Below are 14,025 nucleotides of genomic sequence, written 5' to 3'. Positions count from 1 at the left end.
CACATCTACACCTGAAAACATTAGTAAGCAGATACTGTTATGACCGATCTAGAAAGGCTGACGTGACCTCTAGCGCTCAGTGTCACTGGAGGATGTAGCTAAGTCATTGGATTCCAGACTAAGCAGATAGCTATGTCTGCACCTCAGCCACCAGCTGCTCTTCCAAAACCACAATAATAATCAATTCATCTTCAGGGTGTTGTGAAGATTAAACAAAGCAATGCATTTTAAATTCTTAGAAACAATGCCTGGTATTTAGTAAGCACTTAATATATATGGCCTAGCTCTAGCCAGGTAGCTCAGTTGGTTAGAGCGTCATCTCGGTACACCACGGTTGTGGGTTCAATCCCCAGTCAGGGCACATAACAAAAATCAACCAATGAAGGCATAAATAAGTGGAACAAGTTGATGTTTGTCTATCTCTCCCTTCCTCTCTCTCTCAAATCAATAAATACATTTTTTTTTTTTACAATGACAGAGAGTGAGTCAGAGAGAGGGATAGACAGGGACAGACAGACAGTAACGGAGAGAGATGAGAAGCATCAATCATTAGTTTTTCATTGCATGTTGCAACACCTTAGTTGTTCATTGATTGCTTTCTCATATGTGCCTTGACCATGGGCCTTCAGCAGACCAAGTAACCCCTTGCTGGAGCCAGCGACCCTGGGTTCAAGCTGGTGGGCTTTTCCTCAAACCAGATGAGCCCGCACTCAAGCTGGCGACCTCGGGGTCTCGAACCCGGGTCTTCTGCATCCCAGTCCGACACTCTATCCACTGCGCCACCGCCTGGTCAGGCAATAATTACATTTTTAAAAAAAGAAAACTTATGGACCATTATCATGATCATCATTTCTCTTAGCATTATTGTTCTGAGAGAAAGGGTGAGAGTTTTCTGATGCCATCAGCTGTAAGAGGTGATTTTAAACAGCCTCCCTTTTCGCAACTTACATATCTTCCTTAAGTTGAGACTGTAACCCCGAGTCAGCCTAGCTTTGGTTATGGACACCAGTGTTTCCAGAAAATGAATTGTTTACAGAAAAAATGAATTGTTAGCAACGTTTGGTATTCACAAGTGTCAGAATGCATATTTTCAACACCATGGTAAAAAGTAAGCCTTTATGGGATTGTTCATTTTTTTTCCTAGCTGAATTTGATTTTCTAACACCGTGTAAGCTTCCGATATAACTTACAGAGCGTCCTGACATCAGTGGTGAAGTTGTCATCTGAACCCTTTTAAGTCTGACTTATATGTATTATGCAGACAAACCTCACTGTTTGGGGAACCAGCCACTGTTGAGTGGCTTCTGACAGAAATCCAGAATAAGCAAGTTATTGACTCGACTCCAGAAAAGAAGGAAAAAAGAGGATTGGGGCTACTTCAGGTTTTGTCCTGATACGTCTCAGGAGTCTAATATAATACATTCTGTATTGCTTTGAAAAATAGTTTAGGCAGGCTTTAAACCACACTGAGTTTTCCTCCACTTCCTGCGTCGGGGCCTTCGTTTTGTGACTTGTCTTTTACCATTATTATTAGCAAAGCTGTTTCAGCCTTTTGGCCTGAAAATTTTAAGATGCTTCGTTTAATTTTTAAGCTGTTAACGTGTCCCTGTCGGAAGCAAAGAGACTCCTGTCGCCAGAGGCCTGTTCAGGTGCTGTGTCAGGCACTCCAAGTCTCTTTCCGTGAAGAAAGCCAACTTTGTTATGTTTGAAAAAAAAATGGGTTAGTAAAAAATGTAAACATGACCAAAAAATGAAAATAACATATGAACAAATAATCTGCTCTCTTCTCCTCTGATTTAAGAGGGTGTCTGCCACAAGCCAAAGAATGTGGTTGTGAAAGTTCCATCCGACCCATTGTTTGGTCTCCTAAGAACTGAATGTGTCCCTTTTCTTAAACAAAATCCAGCACTCTTGGCTTGTGTGCAAAACCTTAAGTGAAGTAGTTCACAAATTCGTAGTGTTTCTGTTTGGAGACACTCTTCCTCCCCCGCCAACCCCCATCCTGAATATTCTTTATCTTCTTTTTTTTTTGGCTAAGCATCTGAACTCTTCCGAGAGCTCCTGCAACCTAGAACTACGGATAGACACTTCCTACCCAGTCTGCCGCCTTGCCCCGCACCCCACAGCTTGTGGACGTGTCTCAGGGGAGCAGGTCAGGCCTTGTGACTTTTTTGCATCCCGGCCACCCACGTCTTTTGATGAGTCAGCTCCGTTTCTGTAAACCTACTGTGTGCCAGGTGCATCAGCATACATTGGTCTCTGCCACCATGGGACTGGTGGTGTGTGCCCAACCGCAGGCAGAGACTTGGAGTTCACGTAGCTAGCCCCCATGTAAGATTTTGAATTGCAGCCTAGGTTGCACCAAATCCAAAACTGTTTAATCTTTTTGGTTTTGAATAACCTTACTTTCTCCAGTGGCAGCAGGGACTGAGTCACAGAAGGAAGCATTCTGGGAGGCCTCCCCCACATTTTCTAACTCGTCCCTACCTCCATTCCCACTCCTCTCCAGGACTACAGAGCAGCAGAAAGGAGGATGTCCTCCTGGGGGGTTTGGGGGGCATCTTGCATTTACGGAATTCAGGAAAGACCCTATGTTTTGTTTTACTAACACCACAGTTGAACGTAAGATGTTAGTGACTGCACGCACAGAATAACAAATGACGTGCGTTGGGGATTCGCGCTGAGAAAACACAGCATATTCTTCTGTATTCCTACATTAATTAGTTCAAACCATTAATGAAATGGACCCAACATGAGCTTTCATTGTGGTTCTGGGTAAACCATTTCTCACAGCCCCCAATTGTTAACTGTCTCCAAACCGTTGATTTGGTAATTTGCTTATTTTCAAAAAAAAAAAAAAGAGTCGATTGTATATTCTGCGCAGCCTCCTCCTGGCCGAGCTGAAGGCGGTGGAGAGACGGGGTGTCTGCCGCCCGCTTCCTCCCGGTGCTCCCCGCTGCGTCTGACTTGCCGCCGCCACCGGAGAACATTCAATACCACGCTCAAAATAAGTGTTTAGGGGCCTTTCAGTGGTGGTTTAAAATAATTATCGTGAGGGCTTCGGTAAAAGCCTTTATCCACAGAACTATTTAAATTATATAATTGCATCCCCTACCTCACTCTTCCTTCTCTTCCCTGGGTTGTCTCTGCTATGTGCCCCCACCCCAACACAGAGACATAAACTTGGACCCACATCCGACACTTCTCTTCCCCTCTCTCTTCCCCATGTGTCCTGAGTGAGACGGGAGGTCTCAGAAGGACTTATTTGCCTGATGGAACCTATCATAATCCCAAATCCCAAATCCCAAACCATGGCCCAGAAGCTGAGAGCAATTTACCCGGCACGATGGCTTCCTTTTCTTACTGTCACCCATTTTGTAACCCTCCACCTTTTTCAGATGGCATGACCCCACAGGGATGCTGGGCCATTTCCTCAATTACAGTGTTTTAGATCTACTCCCGCCCCCAGAGATCCCATATCTATGTATCAGCAAAGCATGGAATTATTTTTTTTTTGTCTGTTTCCCTCTCCGTTCTATTGAGCAATGTGTATTGATTAAATGCATTTGCTTGGCTGCCTTCCACCAAGCTGTGTCAGAGGACTTCTTTGACCGCATGTTTTTGATGATTTCACCTCTGTCTGTCCTTACCCATTTTGGAAAGATTACCTTATGCTGATTTGGTTCTATAAGAATCTGTTTTTAAAAGGTTACTTTCTAGTATAGTCTGAGAGTTCAGAAACACCAGAACTTTTTTATCAAAGTCTAAGAGAACTACTAATCCTGTTTGGGAGAGTGCTGCTTGGATCTGTAGTCTGTAAATGTACTTTCTCTTTACTCTCAGACAATTCTTTACAACTTATTACAGCCTGCAGTAGCTACAGGAGTAGTAGTAACACGTGTCACATTGGGCTATATGGAATGTCCACCATTCCACTGAATCAGTAGCTCATTGTCAAAAAAAAAATTGGTAATTCCAATTTTATTCATGTTGCTCTATGGGAGTCATAAGTCCCTCTTTAAGAATGTGCTAATATTGTTTATCCTCGATATGGTTGTAATGTTACGAAGAACATCCTTGGAATGGTCTGTTAATTTGTAATTTTAGGGCGTGAACATTTGGAGAGAGTTAAAAGTAGAGAAAGAATGAAACATTCTTTGGCCAAAAATTTATAAATACCTCATGTCTTAAATGAGAAGATGGGACCACAAACCACCAAAATAGTTAACAAAATATATGTTAGTTTAAGATTCATATATATATATATATACATATATATATATATATATTTGACATTTGAAGTGAACTGATAGTAGGTTTTTATTTTATTTTATTTTATTTTATTTTGATAGTAGGTTTTTAAAGGTAAACCCTTAACACACTAAAGTAAAATTTTTTTCCACCACCATCCCCCGGTAAATATTTCTTTGTTTTTAAAAACAGCACCTAAGAGGGTAAATTGATGGTGTTGTACCTGAAGAACATGCCAGCAAACAAGGCCTCTGTGTTTTCTTTAACATTCGTTATTTTAAACCTAGTATTTATGAAGTACCCACTTGTACGTAATGCTATTTGATGTAATTATATATGTAATCTTATATTTTTATGGGCACTTAAAGTCTAACATATATATTGATATGATCATCAATGCCAAAAACATTCAGATAATGAAAAAGGAAACACCAACTCGGTTTGTAACTTTCAAGTTATTTTTCACCTAAGAGTTGTATCAGGTTGGAAACAGAAATTAAAATATAGAGAAAAACAGTCTAGATAGGTATATAAATATTTGGCCTGCTACCCTGTAGTGAGAGCCATATGCCATTTGAGATGAGTGAATGCTCTCTCTCCTAGAACTATGGGGATGACAGGTTTCAGCTGCTTTCTCTGTGTAGTGGAAGGAGTGACCAGTAGCGTTTGAATGTTGGCCATCAAGAGGTGGACTGAAATAAAATTGCTAATGGGAGATTTCAAAAGTAGATCTAGAATTATCTCAGTAACCCACCCTTGGATTGCACTAACATTGTGCGTCGCTTAGCAGTTTGCAGATCCTGCTTCATCATGTGTGGGCACAGCTGTCAGACCCGGTCTGAGGACCAGAAAGAGCTCATCTTTCTTGGATGTCAGCTCTGAGCCAAGCACTGCGTAGGGCACTTGACTCACATGTAAAGGAGTTAGTACATTTTGTCACTACAATAACCCTACAAAAGAGACATTGACCCAATTTTATAAATGAGAACAATGTGATTTAGAGACATTAAGTAGTCTGCCTAAAGAAAGCATTCTATAAGTGGTAGAGCAATAATGATTCAAACCAAGTCATTCTGCATCAAATAGAGATTGTCAAATAAAACATATATAAAATAATGAGGAGGTAGATAAGAATACATATGTACTCCTGGTGAAAACATTTATGGATAGACCATGAAACGAACTTTTTCATATAATGTGTAATATAATCCTTTTTAGAATACTGATCCTATGAAGTCATCTGAGCCAAAAGTGCTTTTGGAATTCTTGGTGTCTTTTCTTAAGCTAGTGGTTGAAACTATTCCTTATTTCTCATATAGTTTGTTTTCTCCTTTTACATCACTGAAGACTTATTTCAAAATTAAACACTTAATATTTCCTTTTCAGAAAGGTGGGAAATATTCAATTAGCTTATTTTTACCTCATACTCCATATCCACCTGAAGTTGAGAAAAGCCTTGCGTTCTCAGCCACAGGGTATTGTTTTGGCTTCTGGAACTTTAGTTTTTCTAATGTGGCTTCACCATTTCATGAGCCCATGTGGCCAGCCTGGACCTTTTAACGTTCCATTTGTTGATGGCTGCACGTTTGAACGTTATGTGTGGACAGTGGTTGTCTCTGACTGGCGGTGACTTGTGTGCATGAGCTGACAAGTTCTGTAGAGTTACGTCCCAATGGCTCAGCCTCCAGCAGGTGTCTCGTTTGAGCAGTCACCGTCTCTATTCAGCAACAGTCCTACAGTGTCTTCCCGGAACATCGTGCTGCCTTTTGCCCTGATTATAGAAAGTAAGTGAAGACAGAAAGTTGTGCTGCTGACACTAATGTCAGAACTATGGGCTTCATGAACTGAAGTCCATTCTGACCAGGGGGGTGGTAGTGTGTCTTTCCAAAGTGATTCATCATTGGCCCCAGCGGAGGCTGATTGCACTTCGCTGGTGATGAACTCATAAGGGAGAAGAACAAATCCCAGAACAATGACATGCATATTGGATCTGAAAGTCAAAGTGTAGTTTAGAATTTTGACAGATTATTTTTCCTCCTGGGAATAGAATCCTCCTTATAACAGAAGTTTCTCATTGAACCTGCACACAGATTCCCAGGAATAAATATAAATGCCAAGTACTTATTTGTATTAAGACCCAACGCTGACATACGTTGCACAAAATGTGTATAAATATACTTTTTAAATTTTTTATTTATTGATTTTTAGCAGGAAAGGAAAGGAGAGAGAAAGACAGACAGACAGGAGCATCGAGCCGTTCCTGTATGTGCCAGACCAGGGATCAAACCGGCAACCTCTGCACTTGGGGAGGATGCTCTAACCAGCGAGCTGTTGGCCAGGGTGTACATGTTTTCTTTGAAGTTCTGTTGTTTGGGCTTGGCCACACTGGTGACACCCTATGGGGCATCATTCCTCACCTCCTCTCTGTTGGTTAGCCGGGTAACCGTCTTCAAGTTAGAGAGATTAGAGGCTTTTTGTTTTCCTTTTCTGAGGGATAGTTGCACATTCTCTCCTGGGGTGTTCCTTGGATCTCCTCCTAAGTAAGACCCATTGCCCTGTAAACTTCTGAAAAGAATCAGGGAAGAAACCAAAAGGTGAGAAGCTGAAAAAAAAAGGCCATTCTTAAGCAGGTGCTTTGTGCAACATTACACTTCGGGCCATCAAAAACATAGCTCTTAGGTGGCCTGACATGTTCGCACATCTGGCCTCTGAGCTCTTTAGACTGTTCCAAGCAGAGTTTTTGCCAAAATGAAAATGATGTCTTGCATGCTGCGATCCTTCCCAAACAAGTCAGGGCTATTGATTTATTTCATTATAAAACTGTGTCAGATTTCACTGTCTCGGGTGCCCTCTGTGATTTTTATCAAGGGTCTCCTTGGTCAGGGTCCTGTAAAAGTGACCAGTCTCCAATTTCCTTAAGATTGGTGGTGTTTTATGGACAGGTCGTCTGTTTTTCCAGGCTATACCCTAAAGGTCCTAATGGAACTTTTAAAAGGCCTTCTGGTCACAGTTGTCTTTGTGAGGAATCCTACTTAGCCGATGTCTTTCTTTTTCTTTTCCAAACATGTGTTTTATACATTGTCTACTTTTCATTGGCCCACAGTTACACAACCTGGCTTGGTCACTAAGGAGTTAGTCAAGGTGTTCATTCTGTTATATGCAATAGACAATTAATATTCTTTGAGACAGAAGTAGACATTGGATCAGAACTTCCACTTTGTTCTCCATTTGTTTCTGTAATAAGTATATTGATATTTTACTGATTGTTCTAATGAAGAATATCTAAGATTATACTTGAGTTTTATAGGCAGAAAACAACCCTAAAAATGGTCACACAGGAAAACTGTAACTTCCCACAAGGTATTCTCCATTCATTAATAATTTAGTCATTCCTTTATTACCAAGCTTTTGTTCATTTTATTTCAACTATTCAGTAAGGGCCTCGGTCCTGCAGGGAAAATAGAGATATAAACAGATAAGCTACTATACATCATGCTACATTTCACATGTATAAACAAAGTATTTGAAGAATCCAAAAGATAGAAGTATTCATGTTACCTGGAGTACGCAGGAAATGTCGGATCAAGGAAAAAAAAGTAATGGCATTAGGAAGATGAAGATGAAAGAGAGAAGTGGGAGAGTCAGAGGTGAGAGGAGAAGAGAGCGCTTCCCCAAGCTTGAGAATTAGGGAGGGTTGTTGTATACACATAGATGGAATCCTTTAGAACCACAGTATAGTCATTGCGACCAAGGCAGTTAATATTGCCGTCGGATCATCTAATACCAACTAATTACAAACACACCCTTTTCACTAGAACTATACTTTATCATTCAAACCAGGACACTTTTAAAAAGTAATTGTAATTTATATACAGGAAAATATATACATCTTAGGTGCATAGCTCTGTGGATTTTTATCATATGGATATGCCTAAGTAATTGCTACACAAAACAAGATAAACAGATGTAGTCAGGACTGATTATTGAGTATTATAGATGTATATATACACAAAATATACAGAAAGAATATTGCATTAACTGTTGATGATTGGTTAATGAGATACAGAATATATGGGTGTTGTACGAATGTTTATATTTGAAATTTTTAAATAAAAACTTTTATTTAAAAAAGAATTAGAGAGGATTAAGTAAAGGGAAGTTTCTAATTTAAGCAAGAATACTTGAGGGAATTCTTTGTGGTAGAGATGTGCCCGGTAAAACAGGTCGACGTTTGCTGAAGCGACAGGGGCCCAATTTGGAGCCGTGAGAAGGAAAGGTCCAGAGTAGCCTCTGGGAGATGTGGAATCCACTCACCAAGAGAAAAAGTCTAGGTCAGCAGTAATGAGCACCCAGAGAAGAGGCAAGAGTGGAGTAGAGCCTGTCCTCAGAGGAGGTGGTTCATTTCCCTCCTTCATGGTCAGGACTGAGAACCGAGGAGAATGTTGCTTGTGGCCTAAATGTGAACTGGCGAGGCAGGAAAGCACAGTAGGAGGTCCAGGGGCTGAGGGTTTCTTGTGAGCGTTTGGCCACAGGTAGAGAATAGAGTTGAGTGATTGACCGAAGCGTCCACACAGGATGCAGGCGATGGGAGGTACAAGTAAGTCCCGCCTTCCCTGTGGCTGCCTCCCTTGCCTAGGTCGCTGCCTGGTGTGGCACCTGCACCCCAGCCTCGCCCCCTTGTCTCTCTGTCTCCCCAGATTGTCTACCCTTCTGACTCTCCCTGGTTATAGCAACAGATGCCCCTTTTCTTCCAGCCCACCAAGAAGACCGTGGCAAACGAGGAGACACGCAGCTCCTGTTTTGCTGTACTGTGTAGTCTTTTATTCTTCTGATTTAGCTTCTCGTGTATATATTTTCGCTTCCACATGTCATTAAGTTGAAATGTTTAAACATTTCCTTCTTCAACCAAAAAGAAGACAAAGCAATGGCTAATATCGTGATAAATTTATTTCCAGCTACAGGGGATAAGCTCCAATGCCATACGGCCATAAACTATGGCTCTCAGGCTTAGGGGAGAAGCAATAAACTTTTATAAATAAAAAATTTTTTTAAATAGTCCTGGCAGTGGAACTAAGGGTAAAATATAACTTGTAACTGGCAGCACACAGCCAACACCAGAGCTACTTGCAAAAGAAAACTAGGAACTAGAAAAAGAAAATGTTTGCACCCTTTTTTTTGTTGTTGTTGTGACCTTACACCCTCGGTGGGCTGGCCAGAGAATTCACTGTGAGAAGCTTTTGTGTCCCTTTCTGAAATTGTATCCCAATTACATCTCCTGACACCTTTTGATTTGCTGAAGACTTGTGATAATCACCAAGGAAACCCGGGGGTACTGAGGCTGTAAATGAGAGACTTCTCAACAAATGTCCAGATGTTAGAGAACACCTGAGAGAGAGAGAGAGAGAGAGAGAGAGAGAGGCTGGGCACACGAGGCCTGCCCCCGGGAGGTTTATGAGGGAGCTCGTGCAGCTCAGGGGTTGACTTGACTGTCGGTCTTGCTCTGCAGCTGATTTTTAAAGAAATTTGAAGTTCTCCTGGGGTCTATCTCAGGTTTCATTTGGATTTTCAGCTCAGGAGACACTTGGGCAAAAGCTTTTAAAAGTACAGTGGCATTTTAGTGAGCAATGCTTTGGTTTGAAGGACTATTGAAGTAGTGGATTATTACCCTAGACCCAGGTCGGCAAATGCGAGCCACATGCGGCTCTTTGGCCCTTGAGTGTGGCTCCTCCACAAAATAACACATGCAGGTGCTGCCTCGATAAGGAATGTCCCTACCTATATAGTTTAAGTTTAAAAATTTTGGCTCTCAAAAGAAATTTCAATCATTGTACTGTTGATATTTGGCTCTGTTGACTAATGAGTTTGCCAACCACTGGTTTAGGAAATTAAGGCGCAAGTAAGAGTATACCTCTCTCCTGTCCTCTCCCCTCTCCCCTCTCCCCTCTCCCCTCTCCCCTCTCCCCTCTCCCCTCCTCTCCCTTCTCCTCTCCTCTCTCCCCTCTCCCCTCTCTCCTCTCTCCTCTCCCTTCTCCTCTCCCCTCTCCCTTCTCCTCTCCCCTCTCCCCTGTCTCCTCTCTCCTCTCCTCCCCCCTCTCCCCTCTCCCCTCTCCTCTCCCCTCTCCTCTCCCCTCTCCTCTCTCCTCTCCCCTCTCCTCTCCCCTCTCCCCTCTCCCCTCTCCTCTCCCCTCTCCCCTCTCCCCTCTCCTCTCTCCTCTCCCTTCTCCCCTCTCCCCTCTCCTCTCCCCTCTCCCCTCTCCTCTCCCCTCTCCCCTCTCCTCTCCCCTCTCCCCTCTCCTCTCCCCTCTCCTCTCCCCTCTCCCCTCTCCTCTCCCCTCTCCTCTCCCCTCTCCCCTCTCCTCTCCCCTCTCCCCTTTCCTCTCCCCTCTCCTCTCTCCTCTCCCCTCTCCTCTCTCCTCTCCCCTCTCCTCTCCCCTCTCCCCTCTCCTCTCCCCTCTCCTCTCTCCTCTCCCCCTACTCTTTCTCCTCTCCTCTCTCCCCTCTCCCTTCTCTCCTCTCCCTTTTCCTCTCTCCCCTCTTTCCTCTCCTTTCTCCTCTCCCTTCTACCTTTTCCTCTCTCCTCTCTCCTGTCTCCTTTCTCCTCTCCCCTCTCCTCTCCCCTCTCCTCTGCTCTCTCCTCCCTCCTCTCTTTTCTCTCCTCTCTCTCTACTTCCCTCTCCTCTGCTCTCTCCTCTCTCCTCTCCCCTCTCCTCTGCTCTCTCCTCTCTCCTCTCTTTTCTCTCCTCTCTCTCTACTTCCCTCTCTTCTCCTCTCTCCTCTCCCCTCTCCTCTGCTCTTTCTTTTCTCTCCTCTCTCTCTACTTCCCTCCCTCTCCCCTCTCCTCTGCTCTCTCCTCTCTCCTCTCCCCTCCTCTCTCCTCCCCCTTCTCCGCTCTTCCCTCCCCTCTTCGCTCTCCTCTTTCCTTTCTCCTCTCTCTCTCTCTCTCTCTCTTTCTCTCAAATCAGAAGTGATAATAGAGAGAGAAATGGGATGCTGCCAGGAGGATTTTATCAGAATTTATCAGTGCTCTCATTCAGTACACTTGTCTTTCCAAGCATCTGTAATTGCAGGCCAACTGTGCTTGTTGCTGGAAAGCAGGTTCAACGTGGTCTCTCCCTCCAGGAACTGAGCTGGCATACAGTGAGTTACACCAGGCAGCGTAGAGTGAGTGACACCTGGCAGCACGGACAGTGCGTCTGGGAGGACATGGAACAAGGCAAGCTTGATTTAGACGTGGTAGCCCCGCCTCTGGAGGCAAAGGCATCCAGAGAGGAAATAAAGGAGTTGAGATGGTGAAGGGGAGTAGAACGAAAGCTAGTTGGGCTTCAGTCGTGGAAAGCTTTAAATGTCATTGCAAGGAGTTTGGAGCACATCAACAGTGGGAAGCCATAGAAGAAGTGAGAACAAGCAGGGCCATTATCTATGTTTTAAATTGTTTTTTTTTAAAGAGAATTCTCTGTTGGCCTTAAGGAGCTGAGACAAGGATGAGGGCTCTAGGGAACAACAGAGGGAATGTGTGGGCATCCCATTGATACTTTGCTAGGCCTGGTGCCGTCTGAAGTTGGATTTGTGTTTGCTGGATTGTGTAGAGAAGGTCAGGCTGGCTCAGAAATTTAATTGTCAGTGTCATTTCACTGTAAAGCAAGTAGCCCTGTGTTGGCGGGCAGGGGGCTTGTATTCTGTCTCCTGTCTCTGGTCTGCAGGGTGGGGAGAGCAGTCAGGCCTTCTGCCTGGGGTTGTAATAAGCTTGACTGAAATGTAGTATCTGTACACGCCCTTAGGGCTACGCCTGGTGTGTGGTATGTGCTGCATATTGTCTCATTTCATTTTTATTGTTTGTTAGTTGACTGATTTAGTTGCTTGTTCTTTTAATCTGTGTGCAGACAGACAGTTTTAAGACTGTCCAAGCTAATCTACTATAGATTGTCATTGGTACATTTTGCTTGCAGAATTTTATTGGCATTTTTTTACCTACTTAATTCCTCTTGGGCCAAAAGTTTCCAGCAGGAAATAAGAGGGTGAAGCCAATAAATTAAAACAGCTACTTCCCCTCAAAGTAAAGTGTGAACAGAAAATTCTGCAAAGCATGCTGCTGTATGGTGGTCCTCGGTGTCAGCATGTAACAGGGACCCATAACAGGGAACAGGGGAGTGTTAAGTCAGGTTCCAGTGCTGGGAAAATGGGGCAGTCTTGCTTTACAGTACAACGTGGTTCTATTATTTTGATAAACAGATTCTGAAATTCCAGAACATAGTGCGAGCCACATTTGTATATGATTGCAGAAACACTTTCAAAAATCCCTAATATAAAATTTTAATTGCCTCTGCCTTTGCCTCCCTCCATTGTGAAAATAACTTTGAAATGACTGTACCACATTCTTAAATTCTATCTCCTGTGACTTTAATAAAAAAAAATCATTATGCATATTTTCATTGTAGGACTATTTTATTATATAAATATGTATTTGTATCTAAAATATAAATAACTGCAGGCTCAGATATTAGCTTTCAGGACAAAAGCCTACCAGGAGGGAAATCGTTCCTGATCTTTCTCCTTGTACAGAGCCCACGTGCATTTGTTCACGCTGTTAGGGCGCTGGTGAAACAGGAAACGGTCTCCTTAGGTTGGAGGAAGAATCTACAGGATTTGGGGAGAAAAACTAAACATTCTGAAACTTCCTGCCCTGAAAGAGCTGGGAAAGCCATTCTTGACAGAAAGAGGCTGAAACTGCTTCTCTGTGGAGTTGAGGTGAACAAAGCTCTCCTTGACAGTGAAGGTTTCTATTGTACCTGAATGTGAACTCTTCACTGATGGGACAGGTTCTTTTATTTGATCCATCAAGATTACCAAGCCATATGTCACGACCCCCAACTAAAATACAGCATCATGAAATAATGATTAAAATCACAGAAGCCAATTCCCGAAGTGGCAAGAAATTATAGATACTGCATTTTCTCCTATTGGTTACTGGGAATTAAGGTTCAATAGCATTGAGTTCTTCCGAAAGAATACCCATAAATTATTTCAATTCTTTTCTCCTTGATTTATGGATAAGCGGTTTTGACTGGTTCATCCATTAGGTCAATGTTGTTTTTTCATAAGTTAACTTACTGTAAATGTGTTTGCAGGGTTACGATTGGGCAGTTGGAGTAATGGGCAAAGGCTGCAGAGATAGACAATTTGGAATCTAGTCCCAACTCTGTAGGAACATGTGTGGCTACAAGCAAGTACTGTACTTAACTTTTCCTGATAAGTTTTGTCCCATTTCCTTTGAGGGGCTTTTCTGAGAATCAGATGAGTGGAGGTACACGAAAACCTCTTGAAACATAAAAAGCACTAAAAGTAATTAAACATAGTTGCTGAACAGCTTGAAGATAGAACGAGTGAGCATTTTGTTTGTTTCATTTTGCAGGGAACCAGGGAGACTCTCAGTCGCCACTGTACCACCCTTGGTGATGCTCTTCGGAAGGAGAATGATTTTGCTCTTATAATTGATGGGAAAACTCTCAAGTATGCCTTAACTTTCGGAGTACGGCATTATTTCCTGGACTTAGCTTTGTCATGCAAAGCTGTTATTTGCTGCAGGTAAGATCTTCATATTGTCCGATTTCAGTCAAGAGCGACTTTATCCTAACTGTCCTGATTTTTGAAGTTTCTTACAGTTATTCTATCCAGAACTTGAAAAATGTCAAGTTCTTTATTAATCACTCAGACTCCAGGTTCACAAACTGGGATAGAATTTATTAGCCGAGTTTTTCAAAGTGAGTCCTAAAAATC

The 14,025-nt window shown here is 42.7% G+C and overlaps 1 protein-coding gene across 6 annotated transcripts in view; it reads left to right on the top strand.

The window, feature by feature from the left end:
- Positions 1-14,025, top strand: part of ATP8A1 (ATPase phospholipid transporting 8A1) — a 232,445-nt gene that overhangs the window by 148,418 nt on the left and 70,002 nt on the right. For all 6 annotated transcript variants that reach the window (XM_066387035.1, XM_066387032.1, XM_066387033.1 and 3 more), the window contains one exon: positions 13,661-13,833. In XM_066387035.1, the coding sequence (XP_066243132.1) occupies positions 13,661-13,833 (173 nt within the window). The remainder of the gene's footprint in view (positions 1-13,660; positions 13,834-14,025) is intronic.

The sequence above is a fragment of the Saccopteryx leptura genome, chromosome 5 (assembly GCF_036850995.1).
Source record: "Saccopteryx leptura isolate mSacLep1 chromosome 5, mSacLep1_pri_phased_curated, whole genome shotgun sequence".
Classification (NCBI taxonomy): Eukaryota; Metazoa; Chordata; class Mammalia; order Chiroptera; family Emballonuridae; genus Saccopteryx; species Saccopteryx leptura.
This window is presented reverse-complemented; position numbering and strand designations above follow the sequence as displayed.